Raw genomic sequence first — 20,375 nt, 5'->3', positions numbered from 1 at the left:
CCTGGTTAAGTGCTGGGACTATATTACTGCTAGGGGACAGCAGCTGCAGCTGGAATGTCTGAGAGAGAGAGAGAGAGGCGTGGCGAGAGAGAGTGACACAGCCAGGGTGGTTAGAGAGGGGAACAGAGTGACAAGGGCAGTCAAACAAACTGCACTTTGGTTTCAAAGGTGATAGTGGCATGACATTAACAATCGCTCAATCACATAAATACAAACTTGGCCATTACTATTACTTGGCCACATCTGCATCAACACAATGAATGGCTGCTGGTGCCGTGTGTCCCTCAGGGCCTCACCTTTGGTACTGCAGCTTGGAAAACAAACTCAGTCATTTCCGCCTCGGTCAAATTGGAGGCGTGGATGGTGATGACTGCGATGTTTGGATTTTGGTTCGACCTCTCGAAGGTGCAGTCGATTTTCAGGCCATTTTTATTGTAAGCCGTCATGGGAGGGATACCTGCATGGCGGGATGGGGAGTGGGAAGAGAACAGGTGAGTATCGACACGAGTCGAACACGAAATGAAAACATCACGCCGACTACACCAGTGGGAAATGAATGGGTTGGGAAAGGGAAGCATGGGACTAATGAGATGCACGGTGCTCCTACCTGCGGCAGTGTCGTTAAACAGGGGTTGTGAGGACAGGCCGTCCAGGAGGAAGGAGGGCTGGGAGATGGGAACAGAGGGAGCAGGGGCAGGGGTGGGACCACCTGGGGGGAGGGGGGTACAGGGAACGGGGGAGAGAAGGAAGGAAGGAAGTAAGGGAGGGATGGGGAGGAGGGCAGAGATTATAACAAAGCCTAAAGGGCACCTTCACCATTAAATAAAAAAATAAATAGAACATGTATGTCTGTGCATAGAAGACATGGAGAATGTTGGTGAGATCTAGGAGAGGAAGCGGACATGTGCAAAAGAGGGATGCGTGAGTAAGAGAGACAATGACAAACTAAGACTGGAGTTTGAGGGAAAACAGGGAACAGTATAAGAAAATGAGTAAGTGTGTGAGGGGAGGAGAATAAAGAGAACAGATAGAGAGCTTACCTGTCATAGAGAGATCCCCCAGCAGGTCCAGCAGTTCCCCCCCAGCAGAGGCAGGCTTGGTAGGTACAGAGGTCTGGATCACAGGAACCACGTCGTTACCACCCAGCAGGTCCAACAGATCATTAGCCTGCAAGGAGAGGAGAGTCTCACAATGGGCGCTAACAGGTTATCTGCTTTCATGTTTCATACACACAACTACTCTGCTTGAATAAACTGAAGGTAAGCAGCTGTACACTATTGCATTTCCAATTCAAAATCTGTGGAAATATAAAACGTGTCCAAAAATTCAACAAGAGATGTTTGGGGGTGGAAACGGATTGGCAGGACACCACATCTGTGAAAGTCTTGATTATTTAGTTTATGGATTAAGTCTGATAAAGTCTAATTATGAAAGGGAGCTTAAGTTGAAACAAGCTTCAAAGTAGTAGTATTTCAGCCAAACACATTTCTTCATCACACTGACTTCTAGAGGCTAATCTTTAAAATGAAAGCTCTGCTTCTCTGCAATTTAGTTACCAGCAGGGGTCTCACTTTGATCATGTTGAAACAAATTCCTTTGGTAGGCCTGTTATAAAGCATTTTGCCACTGAAGAAATCAAGAATCTTATTGAAATCTACACACATTGTAACATATATACCAAGCCCATAAAGAATTAAATCAGCAATCTTTTTGTCAGCATCATGTGACAACTAGTAATGAGCTGGACAGTAAAGGGGAGGAGCTTTGAGGTGTTCCCCCCTGATTGGTGGTTGGTGTGCTGGGTCTTACCTGAGTGGCTGGTTGAGGGACAGCAGGTGCGTGCTTTGTGTCCAGTACAGTGGACTCTGTCTCCCCATTGGTCTGCACGATCTCTGAGGGGCCGTTGGCCGAGGTCTTCTCCATGATGGGCATGCGCTCTAGTAAGGCTGGCCTACAATGTCAAACAGGAAAAAGGAAGTTCATTCATTCATTCATTCATTCATTCATTCACATCATTTAGAACAGAACGGAATCCAACACACCATAACGGTTTGGACTTCTACAAGAGACAAAGTGATCAAATCAGCTATGATTCACAAAGAAATGTTAATTAACGTTCATTAAAAAAGGTAATTAACCAGGAGGACAAAATGAAGTAGTCTACCAATGGAATGAAAGGCCAGTCTGTCGGATCAAATGTCTGATGTGTAACCAGGCTGGGTGAGCTTGCCGCTTACCTCATATGATCATATTTCTTGAAAAGTGCATTATATTCCACAGCTCTCTGCTGCAGCTCCACGTCTATACTGCTCCCGTATATAGACACAACCTTCTTGATGCGGCTGCGGGTTAGAAAGCCAAAACAGACGGCTAAAATACATGTACACACACTTACGATTAAAATGCCCGCATTCATTTATATGGCAGAACATTTACAGGACACATGAATCAGTCTTGGCCTTTAGTACTTTAGAATTACCGTGGTGTTCAAGGTTAATTGACAGGCCCTAAACATCTGGCATCTGTATTGGACCTGCAGGAGGTGTGCTTACTTTACACTGCTGAAACGAGTGGAAAGCTTCATGATGGCAGTCAGGGAGTAACCGCGGGTAACAGGGGCGGACAGGTTGGAGACCAGGAGGCCTTCCAACACATCCAAAACCTCATCCTCTGAAACCTGCCATGAACACAACACATTTTGAGAACGAGGTCTGTTTGGACCAGAAATGTCTACTGCCTACTCCTCTTTAATTAGGTGCACAGCACAACATGTTTACGTGTGTGGGGGGATGGACCCTGGGGGAGGCCGTAATCTAATCACTTAGCGGCTAATACCTGGATGGGCTCCTCCTCTTCACATTGTCCTGACACCAGGAGATCTCCATACTCTCCTATGCACCAGGAAGACACCTGCACTAAAGGTTGCTGTGGAAGACCAAGTCAATAGGAAGAGTCAGAATGTACAAAATGTCCACCATCACAAAGCTTAGATGACCACCTGTAAAATCATGATAATAATGAAACTATCCAGACGTTCATGGTTAATTGCACAGGGTGAGGGGGCTATGTACCTGTGAGATATCATCCAGCAGTGCTTTGTAGAGTCTCTGCACAGTGTAAGCATGCATCTCCACGCTGTTTGTGATCAGTTGGATCAGGTTGGGGACAGAGTCGTCCCGGACGTAGCTACCCGCCTGGGAAAAAATAAATATGTGCTGCTTAGGGCCTTTGTGCAAGTTGCATTGCCCTTGACACTTGCTATATCGGTAACATATGCTTGACATGTTCCATAACAGAAATGGGCTTTTGGCAGTTAAGGATACTGCTGTCAGAATTTGAGGTCATCATTTTTAATCTTTCAGTCGATGGATCACTCAAATATCATCACACAACAGCCAGAGAGCCCCAGCTACAACACTTTGTAAAACCCTCCCAAAAATCACAAAACAAGCCCCAGAAATGACTGGACTGCATTTACCGTTGTCAGGACCCTCATGATCGTGTCAATGTGCCATCTTTTGGAGGGAGCGTACCTGTGCAGAGAGAGAGAGAGGAGACAGCCCGATGACGGAACAGTACACAAGCGCAACAGTAGAGCTCCGCTCACTTAGGATCTAAGGGTCAGGCTGTCAGACAGAAAGGGTGTCAACAGCGCCAGGCTCTGACGATGGATCACTCATTTTATCCTCACACAGCACTTTAATAGGTCACTTATTTAGCTCTACTCCCACATGTCTCTACAGTAGGGCTCCTAGAGGTGGTGTAAACATGGCTCTGCTGGAGCGCTACTTCAATCCTTCTGCTTTGGCACTGAAGTGTGTGGGGCAATGAGGCTTACTGGCTTGGAAAGGGTTTTAAAGAACTTCCTTCAAGTCTGGCAAGGCACCCTGACCATCAATGTTTCACAAACTACATGCTGCTCCTCGGTTCTCCTTCCTAGTGGTAACAATCTGCCATCCTTGTAACACACACACGCTTCCCACCACGGGGAACAGGGCTTAGTGTTGAGCAGGCAGATACACAGACTTACTTCTCAGCAGCCAGGAACACTCCAGACGCGCAGTCGGCTTTGAAATCCGGGTCGCACGAGTCCAGGAAGTAGAGCAGCTCCTTCATCATGCCTCGGATGTTGTTGCCGTTGACCAGTGCAAAACTGAGCTCCATCGCCCGCCTTGGAGGAGAAGGGGAGGATGTTAAAGTGAGAACTTAAATAGCCACATCATCAACAGTGCTGTGTCATCTCGTATGGAAGTGCTGCTCACCGCTTGATCGACACGTCTAAATCTTTCAAGCAGTCCACGATGGTGCTCCGATGCCTCTGCACAGCATTGTGGTCCGTCTGCACAGTCTTCAGTAGGGACGTCAGTGCCACGTATCTGTGCATGGAGGTAGTCATGATTACAGTGTCTTGGGTCAGAGTTCTGGGCATTTTTCAGCAGGAAAGGTGGTACCAACCTGATATTTTTGTCATTGTTGAGTAGGAAGCGTCCAAGGATGTTAATGGCCAACACCTGGCAGCAAACAACAGTGTATTGTTTGTTATTGTTGGATTAGTTATTAGAGAGAGGAGTCAGTCCTCCAGTGAGAAACTACTACTACTAAAACTTTTAAAGGCACACATACCCTTAATCCACTTTCTGATTTGATGTCCATAATGGTCAGAACAGTCTCATAGAGAATTGCATTGCCTACATTTTTACTTGTTTCCGTGTTGGTCGCAACCTACAAATGGAACAAATAATAATAAATGACACGCAAATCCTGAGGCGTGAGGGAGGAAACCAAACTGTTGGCGTTGCAGAGCAATCAATCAAATGGGGTCTGAAAGCTTCACCTGTGCAAGAATGTCATTCATAGCTTCACTGGAGTCATCATCACCTTTGCCTAGAATTCTCAGTAGCCTCAATATCCGCACCTGAAACAGGATATAAAGCTCAGTCCACAAACAAAGCATGCAGATCATCTTCATTGGCACCTGAAATCTTCATTTAGAAGGCAAGCAAATCGAACAGGAGAGTCATTACGTGTGAGGTTGTCAGATATAGAAAAGAGCATCAACAGTGGTAAGTTCTGACGATGGATCACTCTTTCTTCTCATCATTCAACTGTAGGAATCATCCTTTAGGTATCTGATAGCACCACACAGGCATGATACACCAGGGATGGACACCTTTCCATAAATGTATATTGTTTCTATGATGCAAACAACATGTCTACTAAATCAGTGCAAGTGTAATAAACGGGTTGGAATGTGGACATATAGTAGGTGGCAACAGGCTGAGTTCTGAGGCCCAGGTTCTCACCTGCAGGAAGGGGTCGCTGATGCCGGACACATCGTGCTCGGGCGAGTACCCAGACATGATCAGGTTCTTCAGGATTCTCACCAGTTGTGGGACCAGCTGGAAGACAGCCAATGAAAGAAGAGAGCAGAGGAGTCAGCGTGGGGGAGATTGGGGAAGAGAGGCTCCGCACATCCAGCAGCGCCACTCACAACTGGTGTCTCACACACAGACACACACACACATATACATACATACACACACACGACAGGAGGACGAGGAGGGTACAAACATGTCAAAGTAAAGAACTAGGGAGAGGGGGAAAAACATCCAAATGTTTAGCTCTAGTAAACATTTTCTCTTGTTTGCTGAATCAGAGTGATCGGGTTAATGTGTTTCTCCCCCTCTGTCATTTGGTTAGCAAGTCTACATGATTGTATAACATGATCACACCATTCGAGAGTGCCATTTCACTCCATGTTTCTTTTTTGGATTGTGAATATCAACCAAAGTTTAAATCAACAGTCACATTTGTATGTGCTCCATCAATTTCACATGTCTGAAATATAACCTTAGATATTCCTCTGTGTTTGCTAACACCGCATGTGATTTGATACAAGTAACACCACTATATTATACGTCAAGCTATGGTGATAAATGAATGTGGTCTAAGACACCAAAATTATTCTAATGGTGAGAGTTGGACATGGGTAAATAATTCCATTAACTAATACACAAATGCAGACATGGCATTAAGAGAAAACAAAAAGGCAAAATAAACATGGACCAGGACAAAAAAAATTAAAACATGACTTTCAAAGAATCTGACTATGACGACAGTGACCACGTGAAGTGATTGATTGTTTGTTTGTTTTTGTTGTTATTGTTGTGGATAGCATGCACCAGCTATGAAACCAGAATGTCCTCTTACCTTCTCATTCTAACAATGCAGGAATTGTAACAAGGACAAATGACAGAAAAAATATGAGGTAGATGTTAGGGGGGGAAACCGGAGAAAAGAGAGTCACTTTCAGAGGGCTTCAAAAATAATGTTACGGTCATGAACATGAGGGGTGGGCAGGGCGGCATAGAAGTTTAGACTGAAGTGGGGGAGGGGGGAGGAAGCTATAGGGAGATCAACAGAGAAGAGGAAAGCGGAAGAGTAGCTAAACAGCAAACATTCTGCACCTCCAATTGAAAGCATAAAACCCTTTGGTAAGCTCAAACTACTCCTACAGTCAAATACTTTTCTATAACAGCTAAGTGAGTTTGAAAATGTGGATTTCTATCATTAATGCTACACTACTGGTCACTCACAGTTTTAACATAGTAGTGTTTTACTCTTATAATACTATACAGAGATGAGATCAGAAATGTGTCTTACCTTTCTGAAATGTGAAAGCATATCTGGACTTCTCTCGCACATTTCAGTGAGCAGAACCACAGATGTGTGGAGAACACCTGGAAAGCACAATAAGTCAGACAGAGAGACACAGACAGGATGCAGATCATCTTCATTGGCACCCGAAATCTTCATTTAGAAGGCAAGCAAATCGAACAGGACTGAGTCATTACGTGTGAGGTTGTCAGATATAGAAAAGAGCATCAACAGTGGTAAGTTCTGACGATGGATCACTCTTTCTTCTCATCATTCAACTGTAGGAATCATCCTTTAGGTATCTGATAGCACCACACAGGCATGATACACCAGGGATGGACACCTTTCCATAAATGTATATTGTTTCTATGATGCAAACAATATGTCTACTAAATCAGTGCAAGTGTAATAAACGGGTTGGACTGTGGACAGATAGTAGGGGGCAACAGGCTGAGTTCTGAGGCTTGTGTGTCTACTGAGTACGATGCACTGACAGTTTTTTTAATTCATATTCAGTACTGTTGGCCTACGTTATCGTAGGCCTACACTGATGAATGGTGCACTGCTAATATAATAAATATCTGCTGATTGAGGTTACAGGTTATGTAACATTTTCATGTGGGGATGGGATGTGAACGCGATACTGGAAAGCCCAGTGTTTTTTTTGCATCAACCCCAACCAAGTGTTCCCTTTTTCCACGTCTAAAATGAGTGCCACAGACAAAGATTTTTTTAACAAGAGGATCTGTTTGAAGTGCAGCTGAATATCACCAACATTCGTCAAGGAAACGGCACAAATACCACAAAACATACAGTATTTTGCTGCATAAATGCGTAGTGTTTACAAACCGTTCCCCGTCAACCCAGAAATCTTTGGCCTTTTGGGAGAAACACTGAAGGAAGACACTAAAGCAGTCTAGTAGATCTAGTCATGCAAATAATGTCCCCTAAAGCAAACTATGCAAATGGCAGGGTTGGGCAATATTGTGCATTTCCTTCCTTTTACATACATGACTTGCAGAAAGCCACATCATGACAAAAATGGAAAACGCTACAGTACTGTGATGGTTGAAGGGCATCAAGCAGGAAACACATATTCACAGAACAGCCAATGAAAAGAGGTATTATACCCCTAAATGTATATTAAATGTATAGCTCTGAGCCCCTTGCCCACTTTTAAGTGTTTTTCTAAATTATTATGCAGTTAGGCTCAGCGCTGGGGGTACAGTTAATACTGTAAAAGAAATGGAACAATACCAGTGAAAAGAAGCTGGTAGTGTCCATATGGAGTAACTAGTTTATTAAACCTGGTTTACAGCTCACTCACAGCTCCTCTGAAAGGCTTATGAGTGAGAGCCATGTGTCTCACCGTGGTTCTTCTCGCTGAGCAAGTTTTTCGTTGCTGGGAGGAACATCTCCATCAGATCTGGGACCTTCCTGATAACGTGGACAGCACACAGAGCTGCCTGTTGAACATAAAAACAAGATATAAAGCTCAGTCCACAAACAAAGCATGCAGATCATCTTCATTGGCACCTGAAATCTTCATTTAGAAGGCAAGCAAATCGTACAGGAGAGTCATTACGTGTGAGGTTGTCAGATATAGAAAAGAGCATCAACAGTGGTAAGTTCTGACGATGGATCACTCTTTCTTCTCATCATTCAACTGTAGGAATCATCCTTTAGGTATCTGATAGCACCACACAGGCATGATACACCAGGGATGGACACCTTTCCATAAATGTATATTGTTTCAATGATGCAACCAATATGTCTACTAAATCAGTGCAAGTGTAATAAACGGGTTGGACTGTGGACAGATAGTAGGGGGCAACAGGCTGAGTTCTGAGGCTTGTGTGTCTACTGAGTACGATGCACTGACAGTTTTTTTAATTCATATTCAGTACTGTTGGCCTACGTTATCGTAGGCCTACACTGATGAATGGTGCACTGCTAATATAATACAATATCTGCAGATTGAGGTTACAGGTTATGTAACATTTTCATGTGGGGATGTGACGTGAACGCGATACTGGAAAGCTCATTGTTTTTTTTTTGCATCAACCCAAACCAAGTGTTACCTTTTTCCTCAGGTAGGAGTTTGATGTTTTCAGCAGCTTCTCCACTTCTCCAGCCAAGTCGCGACACATCTCTGACGAGCCCATGCAGCCAAGAGTGCACAAGGCCAAGCCCTGCACATACTGTGTGCTGTGGTTCAGGTCACTGGAAAATGACAAGCATACAGACATGAAAACCAGAACAGAGAAGACGCCATCTAAGTATACGCCATAACAGACAGGGATACAACAGAGAAAGAGACGGAGGACCGAAGCAGAGACAGCTGGTCAGGCATGTTTTTTGGGCAGAGCCCATATCACACTGCATCAGCACATGCTGGGGAATTGCGCTGAGGTTTTCTGGCAGCAGCTCTTTGCACCACACACCACACGCCCACTCACTCCATCCGTCAAACACACACATGCACACACACACACACACACACACACACACTCTTTCCATCCCATCACCATGCAGCAGGCAGCTGTGCTCGACAGCAGGTCATTTAGCTGAGATGTGGCACTCACTTCTTGATGCAGTTTGTCATTAGTAGATGGACGTCCTGCCTCTCATCCAACAGCAACATGGCCCCCAAGTACCCTATCCGCTTGTCAGTGAACTTCTGGGAGGCAATCAGCTTCAGGCACTCCAACTGGAGGAGGGAATTCATTATCATTCAGTTTATTTCAATTATGAGGAAGACACAATACAAGGTACTCATGGAAGTATGCAGATCCGACCAGGAAGCTTGCAGTATCTTGTGCTCACCTGCCCAAAGTGTGCCGGGTAACCCAGCATATGCATGTAAAGCAGCTTGGCCACGTTTCGGCAGCGGTAGGTGTTGTCCTCTTCCCGGAAGGACGAGCGAATGGCAGCGCATTCTTTCTGGATCATCTCTCGCTCCTCTGCCTGGGTTCGGGCTGTCCGGATGGTCCGGATCAGCTCCCGCAGTCTGATCGGAGCTGGCATCCTCTGCGGAAACCAAACAAACCAGTTACACATGAGTGACCGAACTGACATTTGTAACAGGTCTTGCACATCAGTTAGCCTTCAGTTAAGGTCGGTTGTTGAGGTAGTTGCTTTGATTTTATTTTGACGCCAATTTAAATACAAAACACCTCAAAAGGCCATATTACCTACCGTTAATTTATATTTTTATCCATTTATCAAATTGTTGCTTATAATCCAAATTTTCTCTCTTATAGCGTGACCTTTGCTCCCAAATGCCAATAGCTGTGGAAACATTGTTCCTCATCACCATAACCATCAAGTACATATACGCACATTAGGCAAACTCTACCCACTCACTTAGTCTAGACTAGGTGGGGAAGAGAGAGACAATCTCCGCTGTGGGATACTGCTGTAGTCTCTACCTGATCTACTTGCAGAAACCCTCGGCCTACACCTACCCACCCCCACCACACGGTCATGCACTTATTCTACCCTATTCTCTGTGCTAGCATTTACCTGCAATGCAAATAATTGCCACCATCGACATAATTCTGTTCCATCGCTCTCCTTTCCCTTGTAATAGTGACCTTACGAGCACACGGTATACCCAAGGTGTTCTACAATACTTGAATGCACTCTCCCCACCTTATCCACTACCATTTTTGTATGCATTATGTTATGTTTCTATGTATTGTGTATGTTTACCACATGTATGCTAGTATGCTTATCCTTATTACGTGTGAGGTTGTCAGATAAAGAAAAGGGCATCAACAGTGTCAAGTTCTGATGGATCACTCTTTCTTGTCATCATTCAACTGTAGGAATCATCTTTTGGTATCTGATCGCACCACACAGGCATGATACACCAGGGATGGACACCTTTCCATAAATGTATATTGTTTTTATGATGCAATCAACATGATGTCTACTAAATCAGTGTAAAGTTGGAATGTGGACAGATAGTAGGTGGCAACAGGCTGAGTTCTGAGGCTTGTGTGTCTACTGAGTACGATGCAGACATTTTTTTTTAATTCATATTCAGTACTGTTGGCCTACGTTATCGTAGGCCTACACTGATGAATGGTGCACTGCTAATATAATACCCACCCCCACCATGCACTTATTCTACCCTATTCTCTGTGCCAGCGTTTACCTGCAATGCAAAAAATTGCTACCATCTCCAAGTCAAGATTACTATGAATGCTATTAAACTAAAATGTTACTACATTACACAAAGTATTGTAAGTACAAATATTGGGAAAAAATAGGCTACACAAGGTTACATTTCCCCTGTCTAAGTAGTCTCTTTCTTTTGCACTGAAACAAGCAAACTACAATACAATCACATATAATCACAATGGAACTGGAGACTTAGTCATAACACCACAACCATGTCAGTTTTGTCCTTCAATAGAAAACACCAAAGGTCACTCCTAACTATCAGGAAGTTTACATCCAGAGCCTATGAGCTTCCTTTTCATTTTGGGGAGCAGAGAACTCGGAGCGTGGGATTGTCAGAAACCGCTATAATAGTTCTAGATTAGTCAGGTGTGTGGGACTAAACCTAGGCTGAGTGAAAAGGGAAGAATGTGAAATTCCATTCCTCCTGTCGAGCCTTCCAAGGTGGCAGGCACTAGGGTATCAGACCGCTGGAGCCTGATTAAAAATGTAAAGGAACACGCGCATGCTGGCAAGATTAAATTCGTCGCCTGTTTACATTGAGTTTGACCAGACTGTGCGCGCACAGTAAGAGACACCACCTTGCTTCTACAGGCTTGCTCTCGGTGTGAACTCTGCACCACACCACTGTACAAACATCTAAACACAAGATGAACCTACTACGTCTGCGTTCAGGGTAGGGATGCAGCGGTACATGGTATGTTGTTGAAACATTCTGTACGCCTTCCTACAACCATTTGTGAATATACATACAAGGACACTCAAAGCACAGACCTCCACCAAGGCAAAATGCCCTTTCTCACAACGTTTGCGAAAGTCAGGAGGAGTCGGATCTGCTCCAAAATGTAATGGGCTCTTCCTTGGACCATGCTACACCTTTCCACAAAGTTTCATGGAAATTGGGCTGGTTGTTTTTGCATAATCGTGCTTACAGACAGCCAAAATAACAAAACTGCACTGAACACAACCTCCTTGGCAGAGGCAATAACAAAAGCAGTGGGAGTATTCATAGCCAAGATTTGCAGCTCTATTTGGTGGTTACGACACGGGATTTCGTCACCTGACGAAAAATAACGAACCACGTTACAATACTGAGTTCTGGTTCATCCCTATACTGACAATGCAGCACAGTGGAGTACTTCTATGGGAAACCCTGGAGTACAAGCGGACATGAGGAGACACTGGTCACCATGAACAGACCTAAAAAGAACATGTCTGCTTTCCACCAGACTGGCTAACTGGAATCATCAATAACACACAGACTCAGACCTATCCTTGCATCTCCTTTAGGCTACCTGTAGGACCACTCAGACCCACACAGACCACAATGTCCCTGCTAAACCAAGGCCTGGGAGCTAACAAGCCACGAGGGAGCAATGACAATGTGTGTTTGTAGAACTCCAGATAATGAACTAACGTCTCCTGTTCACTAAGGTCATTTGGCAGTGATAAGAGGGACACAGAGGGCAAACCAAACAGGTGGAAGACCACAAGAAAATTAGAGCTCAGAGCGTTATGGGAGGATGAAAAAAAAAAACAACAGATGGAGCAATGTGAGAAGTAGGAGAGAAGAAAAAAATAAATAAAGGGAAGTGGAGGACTACAAAGCCCAAGCAGAAAGAGCCAGCTAGAGCAGGCAGGTAAACTTTATCTAGTTCACTAATGGCATCAATCATCAGCCGCAGGAACTGAAACCACACGCTGAACTCAAACCCGTGCCACACCGCCTGCCTCACTCTGCTGCTACCACCCCCCCCCCCCCCCCCCCACACACACACACACACACAGTTATCTGTTAGCATGCATCCCATAATGAGCCTGCTACACTGAGAGACACTCCAGTTAATACTTGAACAAAAAAGACACTTCCCTCTTGCCTCCCAGTAGAATGGGGCTAATTTTGAAGGAAATCAGAAAGGCATAATCTCCCTGCTTAATGGACTATCAACACAAACACACACACACCCCCACCCACACGGGGGAAGGCGGCCGGATATGTGCGAGTCACCCATCCAGCAGCACGGGCTCAGAGGACATAGCGGCAGCCGAACATTGCAGGCCCCGTCTTGGCTCTCACCACCCTGCTTTTTTGAGAAAGTTCCTGTTGCCTGCCGCAGAGGGACATTGCAACACACGTTTGACTTTGAGCTGAGCGTCCTTCTCCCACCCTGGAGCCTGACGCTCATGCGGAGGCCTCCTCTAAATGACGATCTGTCACAGGGAGAGTGGGATAGAGAGGGAGGGGGCCAGCACAGCCCCACCGCCGCTCGTAGAGGGCAGAGCAGGGTGGCAGTGCTGGCACCAATATGGGTGCAGAGGCCGTTGTTTACTGCACTGAACAGCCTGCTGAGAGAGGTATCTGTTGATCCTCACTACTAAACCAAACGATCAATCACTCACACACACACACACACACATCCACCCACCCACCCACCCACACCTAAACACTCCGGCACACATACCCTGCCGAGAAGAAAATACAACCAAAAAGTTATTACCCCTGGCTCTTTCTGAGGAGAGCAGCAGCTTTATTGCCCTCTGTACCATTTATCTTTTATTTATCATCTACTTTGTATCTGTTAGCATGCATCCCATAATGAGCCTGCTACACTGAGAGACACTCCAGTTAATACTTGAACAAAAAAAGACACTTCCCTCTTGCCTCCCAGTAGAATGGGGCTAATTTTGAAGGAAATCAGAAAGGCATAATCTCCCTGCTTAATGGACTATCAACACAAAGTCAACAAAATAAATTGGCTACATCCTCATGTGCGAGTGCAGATTTCTGAGGTAGCCTAAAATGTAGGTCAAATGCTCTACAGGCTTTGTAGCTAGTCCCCTTCAACGGTGAATACGTCAGCGCAGGATACCTAATAGGCAGAACTATGAAAGAGGGGGTCAGTTTGTTCTTGACAGTTAAGATGGCACCCATTAGACCTTCATGTCTGACAATCTTGTAATGTCTTCTGACTAATTCTATTAGGAGTCTTAATTATTTAGTTATATTTTTTTAAGCCACTGTATCTGAATCATACTTTTAAAAACCTTCCAAAACTTGAGATCAGCAGCACCCAAATCTTCTGAAATTATGATATCTGACTCAAAGAACTGAAACGTACTTGCAAGTTGCGTTTCAGCTCTAAATTCTAAGTAGCCTTTTCAGACCGAGATCCCGAATGATCATGAAATAAATAAATCACGTTTTTTAATGGTGCCTTGGCTTGTTTATACTGACCCAGACATAAGCCCTAGTGTGTGCTTTTAAAATAGCATTCCGCCATTCCGGAACCAGAGGCGTGACATTTAACATAGCATCTAGCTTGCTTAGAATTTATTTTCACGCTAATTTAGAAAGCAACATAATTTGTTGGCAGCATCCCCCTGTTCCACCGTCCCCGCTGTGCCTTTAACACAGACATCATTACAGCTCTATGACTACCTCCACTGCCGGCACAGGGGCGTATGACCAACAATGACTGACTGACTGCCCGCCCGCCCGCCCGCCCGCCCGCCCGCCCGCCGCCGCCCCCCCCCCCCCATTCCGCCTCCATTACTTTTGTACAGAAGGGACAGGCGGAATACAGGTGCCATAATTCCACCTTGAAAACTGTGTAAGAAACACCTAGTGTGAATTCTCAAACTCACCAAGGCAGATCTACTCTCACAAGGAGAAGTAGTCCAAGCAATGTCATGTTCGGTCTAGTTCAAGCTATCACTTCTCCAATTCCAAAACAACAGTACACTTCAACTTAACAGCTTAAGTTCACGATAGCACTATTCACATTTAACTTCCATTATCGCTTTTCCCCTGAAATGTCAACAGTAGAAGAAATGTTATGAGATCCAACATTACCAGACCCAGGTCCTTAAGACGCAGGAGTATCAGTGTGCCAGAGCCAACCACCCCCACTGAGGCTTTTAAAAAGGATACATCAAATAGAAAAGATGTGCACTGCAAGACTAACTTATGCTGACAGAGAGGAAGCCAGGGGATGTGTCAAAAGGACAGGATCTGATGTATGCCCTTGGAATAAAAAGTCTAGAGAATGACAATGCTGTGTCTGTATATCCAATATTCAATGTGAAGATGCAAATTTCCAACGCAGTGCGCTAAAATGGCACAGACCCCCATTTATTCAGCAAGATGCAAAACGCATGAAAAACTGGGTAAGATGCATCTCTGCAAGTGGGGCTGCAGTTTAAGGACCCATGTGACAGGAGCTGATCAATCATGTGGGCTACAGTACGCAGATATATTTATAACGGCATCTTCCCTACACGCAGCACATTTTCCGGGCATAGGCCACAGATAACCAGTCTGACTGTGAGCTTCTGTTGATATGGGGTGGTCTGGACCTGACTGCACCAACATTGCAAATTAAGGATACGGAGTAAAACCTAATCAACGGTTATGGAGATCCATCTTCAAGCTAGAAAAAACAAGCAAGAATCCAGGAGAATGGGACAGAAAAGGACCCGATATACAGTCCAAAGGCACTAGCCTGCATATGTACGGAGAGTTCCTGTATCCACCTAAGTTCACTGTACCACTTGTTCTCAGTGGCTCAGTCTCCTAGCTGCAATTCCACAGGGTCTCTTTCCGTCAGTAAGTCTCTTACATGGACTTAAGACAAAAACAAGATTAAATTAAAGATGTGCTGTTCAAGAAATTCTAGAAAGGGGATTTCACTAGACAGATTTTTTTGTTTTACAAATTATAACTGATCAGCTTTAAAAGCAACACTAAAATGTAGCCAATTATAAGTAACAGACTGTGGCAAATGCTAAAATTGCTCAATATACAAGATGTTAAACTTTCCTTTTGCTACAACTTCTTTAGCTCAGTCCTACCACAACTAAAAGCATGAATACCCTAGGTCCAGCAAATTAAATGGTGATGGGATGAGAGTGAGTTAAAGGCATATTTCAGCTTGTATTATATGTAAAGAATAGGGTGGGGGTTGGGGGCCTCTGAGGAAGAATGCAGGGAACTGGTTGCACAACCCAATAATGTAAGAATTCAATGTGATCAAAGTGGAAGAAGGGGGAGGTCATGGCAGCCCACATTCCACAACACTGGTCTTCCAGGTTCACTCAAAACCAGCCTGTGCGCTGGAGACATAATGAAGAATCATGAAGCAAATCTTTCCTCAGGGAATAGCGCTGGGGCCCAGTTCACAGGAGGCTCAACTCAACCTCCTGTTGGGGAATTAAACATGTGCACAAAAGTGAATGAATCAGAATTACAACTCTTTAAAGAGTGGCGAAAACTATGGCCAGTGCTGAGTGATATTTCCCCATTACCTGGGACATCATGTACTGGCATGACCACTTAATCCCTAAACTTCAGTTTCAGGTTCCCCATGTTAGAGCATCAACATCAATCAGCAGAAACGAAGACAAATCTACATGGGTCAGACTGAGAAAGCATACACAAAAACTGAGTATAGCATGCGTACATACTGGTCGCCATTTCTAATAACCAATCAGGTTGATTGTATATCACTTCAAAACATTTATCAATAATCGAATAAAACAAATGCAATTTTCAAATAAATGTGATTAAAAATTTGCTTCATCAGTTTTACTCCCTTTGAAAATGAAACTTTGTGCATTACGCCTGAATCCAGTCCACACCCTCTTAATAAAAAGGTAAAACCACATTACCCCTGATTAACAGAAGCTATAGATTTCCTATAATGACTATTGTGAATTAACTTAAATTACACCCACATCCCTACTTTTCAAAATGGGGGTGTACAGGTGGTGCAAGGCCAAGCACATTCTTGGATGCAAACCATGCGGATGTGTGTTTTTGGAGTACAATAGGTGATCACAGGTGGGGAAGGCTAATGTTTGTGCTCTGCAAAGAGTTGGCGTGCAATGACTTTGGAGAGACTCTTCAACCAAGGTCAGCCATAGCAAAGACCTACCTTCCACCTGCAGGACAAAAACAACATTGTTCCTCTCTCTGTAGTTCCAAGGCACAAGCATTTCTCAAAGGGGCCCACAGCTAACAACAGGGTCAGGAAAGGTGAACCAAGCAGAACTCCCCCACTCAGGGAATACAGTGAACAGAGCAAAGCTACAGCACCACCCCCTTCAACAAACATAGCCTCACTGCCCAACTGCCCCGGACATTCAAGAGGACAATATTTGCACTATATTTTCGACTTGCACTTAGAGTTTGGATCGCGTAAGGTATGCCCTAAACAGAGGAAAGGTCCCACTCCTGAGTTGACATATCAATTCCAGCTGGGTTTAAGAGGTCTCTCAGCAGACCTTCCCCAGAGAGTTAGAGATATGCAAGCACCATGCACAGCCTAGCAACAAGGAGACAAGGAACCATAAACAAGCTGAACACAGGAACATTCCCACCTGTGCATATTGATGACATTGTTATCCAGTAGTGACAGCCCATTGTCAAATGAACAAACCACTTCCAGCCAACAAAATAATCCCATTCCAGGTGTTCTCACTACCACTTGAGCAATCCACTGTGCAAGTTTTCCTTTTCTGTCAACACTTGATGTTAAGTTAAAGCGCAAATACATTAATGGTGTGCCGAGTCATTTTTTTCAAATGTGAATGTGATTTTTCTACATTTTTAAACAAAATTATATTGCATCCACATACTTCCACGATGTACAAAGACAGTCAAAGTTGTTGTCAAATAAACCATATACTTTTGGTGGGAGTTTCAACCTTGCATCAAACTATTATAATGACAATCCCCTACTAGTTTAACATGAACATTTTGCAAAAAGCACAGAACCCAATACAAGAACAATTCCCTGCAATATTTCCAAGCACACACGACACTTTGTAAGTAACGGGAACAGCAAGACATTTTTGGCAACACGGTACACCTATACATTTATTTATACACCCCTTCATTTTGAGAATTACTATTTGCCCCCAAAACTTGGAAGTGCTGATGGTTATGTCAAATTTGACTGGTAGCCTACATCAGACTGCACAGAGCACCATTTCCTGTTCCTGGTGTGCACAGCATATTACCACAGCAATTGAACTGTGTAAATGACAGCAGGCTATACTCTTTGCAGGCAAATATTTCCAACTCACAATATGATCGTGACTAAAAGAGTGGTTTCTAAGACTACTTAAGGCTAAAATAAATCCATCTCAAATGAATAAATATTTGTAACATCGACTACACACAGTCATAATCTTCAACCCTGGCAATACCTGGCAGTCTCACTAAACTCCTAAACCAGTTTTTCGAGTTTCCATTCAAATACACTACACTTCACGACGAATGAAGTTGATCGCGGCATCCTACAGGCCCACTTTAAGTCATGAGCTCTTCACCTTCAATACTGTCTCGAAGGTGCACTTATTAGCAAACGCAGTAGAAAATACGATGTGACGTGACCAGAGCTGGGCCCCTTTCCAAGCTCCCCGTCACCTCCACTAAGCAGCCTAGGTAAGCAACTGAGTTGGCAAAATAATACAGCCCGTTGGCTGCTAGCAAGCAAGTCCATTTAAAAACTAAACCCTGCTTCACTTCCTTACGTTTTAGCCCCTGCGCCTAAAAAACTTCATGAAGAGCTGCCAATACATTTACAGTAACACATGTCGATGATTATCTCTGTCTAACAAGTTAAGTTAATCCCATTGCCAGTGTAACACTACGTAAGAGTAAACGTTGGCTAGCTAGCTAGAAAGCAAAGTAGCTAGGAATAACAACGGTGTAAAGTATCTATCGCTGGGAGATCACCTGTCGGGCCTTTCCTTCGTCAACCAGCTAGCTTCCACTGGATAGCCAGGGCTACCCAAACAATCCAAGTTAGGTCAAGCCACCAATATCCGCAGCGAACCGTGGAGAATACTACGTTAGCCAAACAAAATCATGAGTAATAGCGTTTTCAGTTGTTGTGCAATCTTTTCAGACCGTGACTTTCAAATATCTGGCCTATCTTAACCATCTAACTATGGTTAGTCACTTGCTCAACGCTACGGTGACATTAACTAACGTTGGCTAGCTAACCTTCCCCAAAATAATTCCCTGACTAGCTAATAGACGGCAGTTTTGTCTACATCTAACGTTAACAGTCTGACATAATATGAATTTAACAAAATCGCATAAGGATTCAAGAATACAAATACGCCTCACCCAACATCACTTTAGATATTCGGCGACCTGGACCTCAGACCAGTTCGTCACCTAGCTAGCTAAGCAATGTGTTACTGGTTTCTTCCGGACCTGAGCGTGAGGCACTATAACGTTAGCCAACTAGCTAGATAGCTAACTGACTGACTAACGTTAGTCATCTCAGCAGAGAACACCCTAAACATAACATAACAACCTAGCTAACTTAGTCAACCAACACGTAAGTTGTCCAGTCACAATTACAGCGCTAAAAAAAAAACATGTGATGTTAACGTTACCCAGAAAGTCGCCTTACCCGTTGCAGTTGTTAACATTGCAGCTAAGCCAGTAACATAGCTAGCGAGCTATCGTACCTTACTATGAACGGGACTGCTAGCGGACAATGTTGTATGCTGACCTGCTATCTGGGTAGCTTGCCAGCTAACTTTGTAGCACAGCGTAGTGTTCGTTCAGTGTTAAGCACATATTAGATATGAAGCAAATAATAACATTTCGTCTGAAGCAAAGAACAACATTTCGTCAACATTTCGTTATTTGAGGGGGGTGTTAAATGAACCGTAGCTGACACCCACAGTGACAGACCGAACACTTCGCTTGCTAGCTAACGTTAGGTAGCAAAGCAAGAAATCCATTTAGATTACTAGCTAGCAAGCTAAAACTTGCTGTATGTCAAGACAACCCCCGGTGCACTATGGCTAGCTTGCTACTTCCTAAGCAGCCTTAGCGAACACACCCTTCTATCTATATTACAGAACTGTTCCATTTGCGTAACCCATACACGCCCGAATAAAGTAACATGTTGCCTGTATATTTCGACGACATAACACTCACCAGCCGTAATGATACCAGGTAATGACTGGAATCTTTTCTATATGCGACGGAGGGAGGAACAGACCAGACATTCAAAATGGCGGCTCTTCTGGCCTCAGCACTTCTGCTGCAGGCGGAGGGTTACACTGACTAATCTAGATTTCAAGGATTGGGGAACTGAATCCATTGAATTTCTAAAACAGCAACGTTACTTCATAGGCTAGGCTACTATTGTCTGGATATTTTCTATGAAATTGACCATGCACGGGCATGGTACTAGTATATTTTGATTAATTTGTGATCATATTATCGATATTTCTAACACAATTGATGCACTGCCTTGTCTTTTTATAATGTTCACTGCTATAAGAAGTTAATATAGTATTGACAGCTGAGAGGTAATCGGAATTTGGGTGGGATGTTGATATTGTCGATCTATCTCGTTCCAATGAATACCAAAATAAGATCATCACTAAATACATAAGACTGTTATTTAGAATTGCTTGATCATGTTAAGTATTTTGCTATAGATCTACTGTAAGTATAAAAACAGAAGCTCTTAGGTGAATATTCCTTGATATTGAGC

At 44.0% G+C, this 20,375-nt stretch overlaps 1 protein-coding gene across 1 annotated transcript; it reads right to left on the bottom strand.

Annotated features, from left to right (window-relative positions):
• Positions 1-4: 4 nt before the first annotated feature.
• On the bottom strand, positions 5-19,958 carry ap1g1 (adaptor related protein complex 1 subunit gamma 1; the record flags this gene model as incomplete). Its single annotated transcript, XM_042705768.1, has 23 exons — positions 19,811-19,958; positions 9,484-9,687; positions 9,243-9,367; positions 8,739-8,880; positions 8,027-8,123; positions 6,664-6,740; positions 6,211-6,219; positions 5,304-5,399; positions 4,835-4,915; positions 4,624-4,722; positions 4,456-4,511; positions 4,263-4,376; positions 4,031-4,171; positions 3,479-3,533; positions 3,072-3,194; positions 2,836-2,925; positions 2,553-2,677; positions 2,238-2,342; positions 1,810-1,951; positions 1,041-1,167; positions 608-709; positions 297-457; positions 5-58 (listed from the first exon to the last, which is right to left on the bottom strand). Coding segments are annotated over exons 2-23 (2,322 nt in total), but the record flags the coding sequence as incomplete, so codon positions are not given.
• Between the last annotated feature and the right edge of the window lie 417 nt (positions 19,959-20,375).

Source organism: Clupea harengus, unplaced genomic scaffold (genome assembly GCF_900700415.2).
Source record: "Clupea harengus unplaced genomic scaffold, Ch_v2.0.2, whole genome shotgun sequence".
Taxonomy (NCBI): Eukaryota; Metazoa; Chordata; class Actinopteri; order Clupeiformes; family Clupeidae; genus Clupea; species Clupea harengus.
Note: the sequence above shows the minus strand (reverse complement) of the source record. Positions and strands in the feature narration are given on the sequence as shown.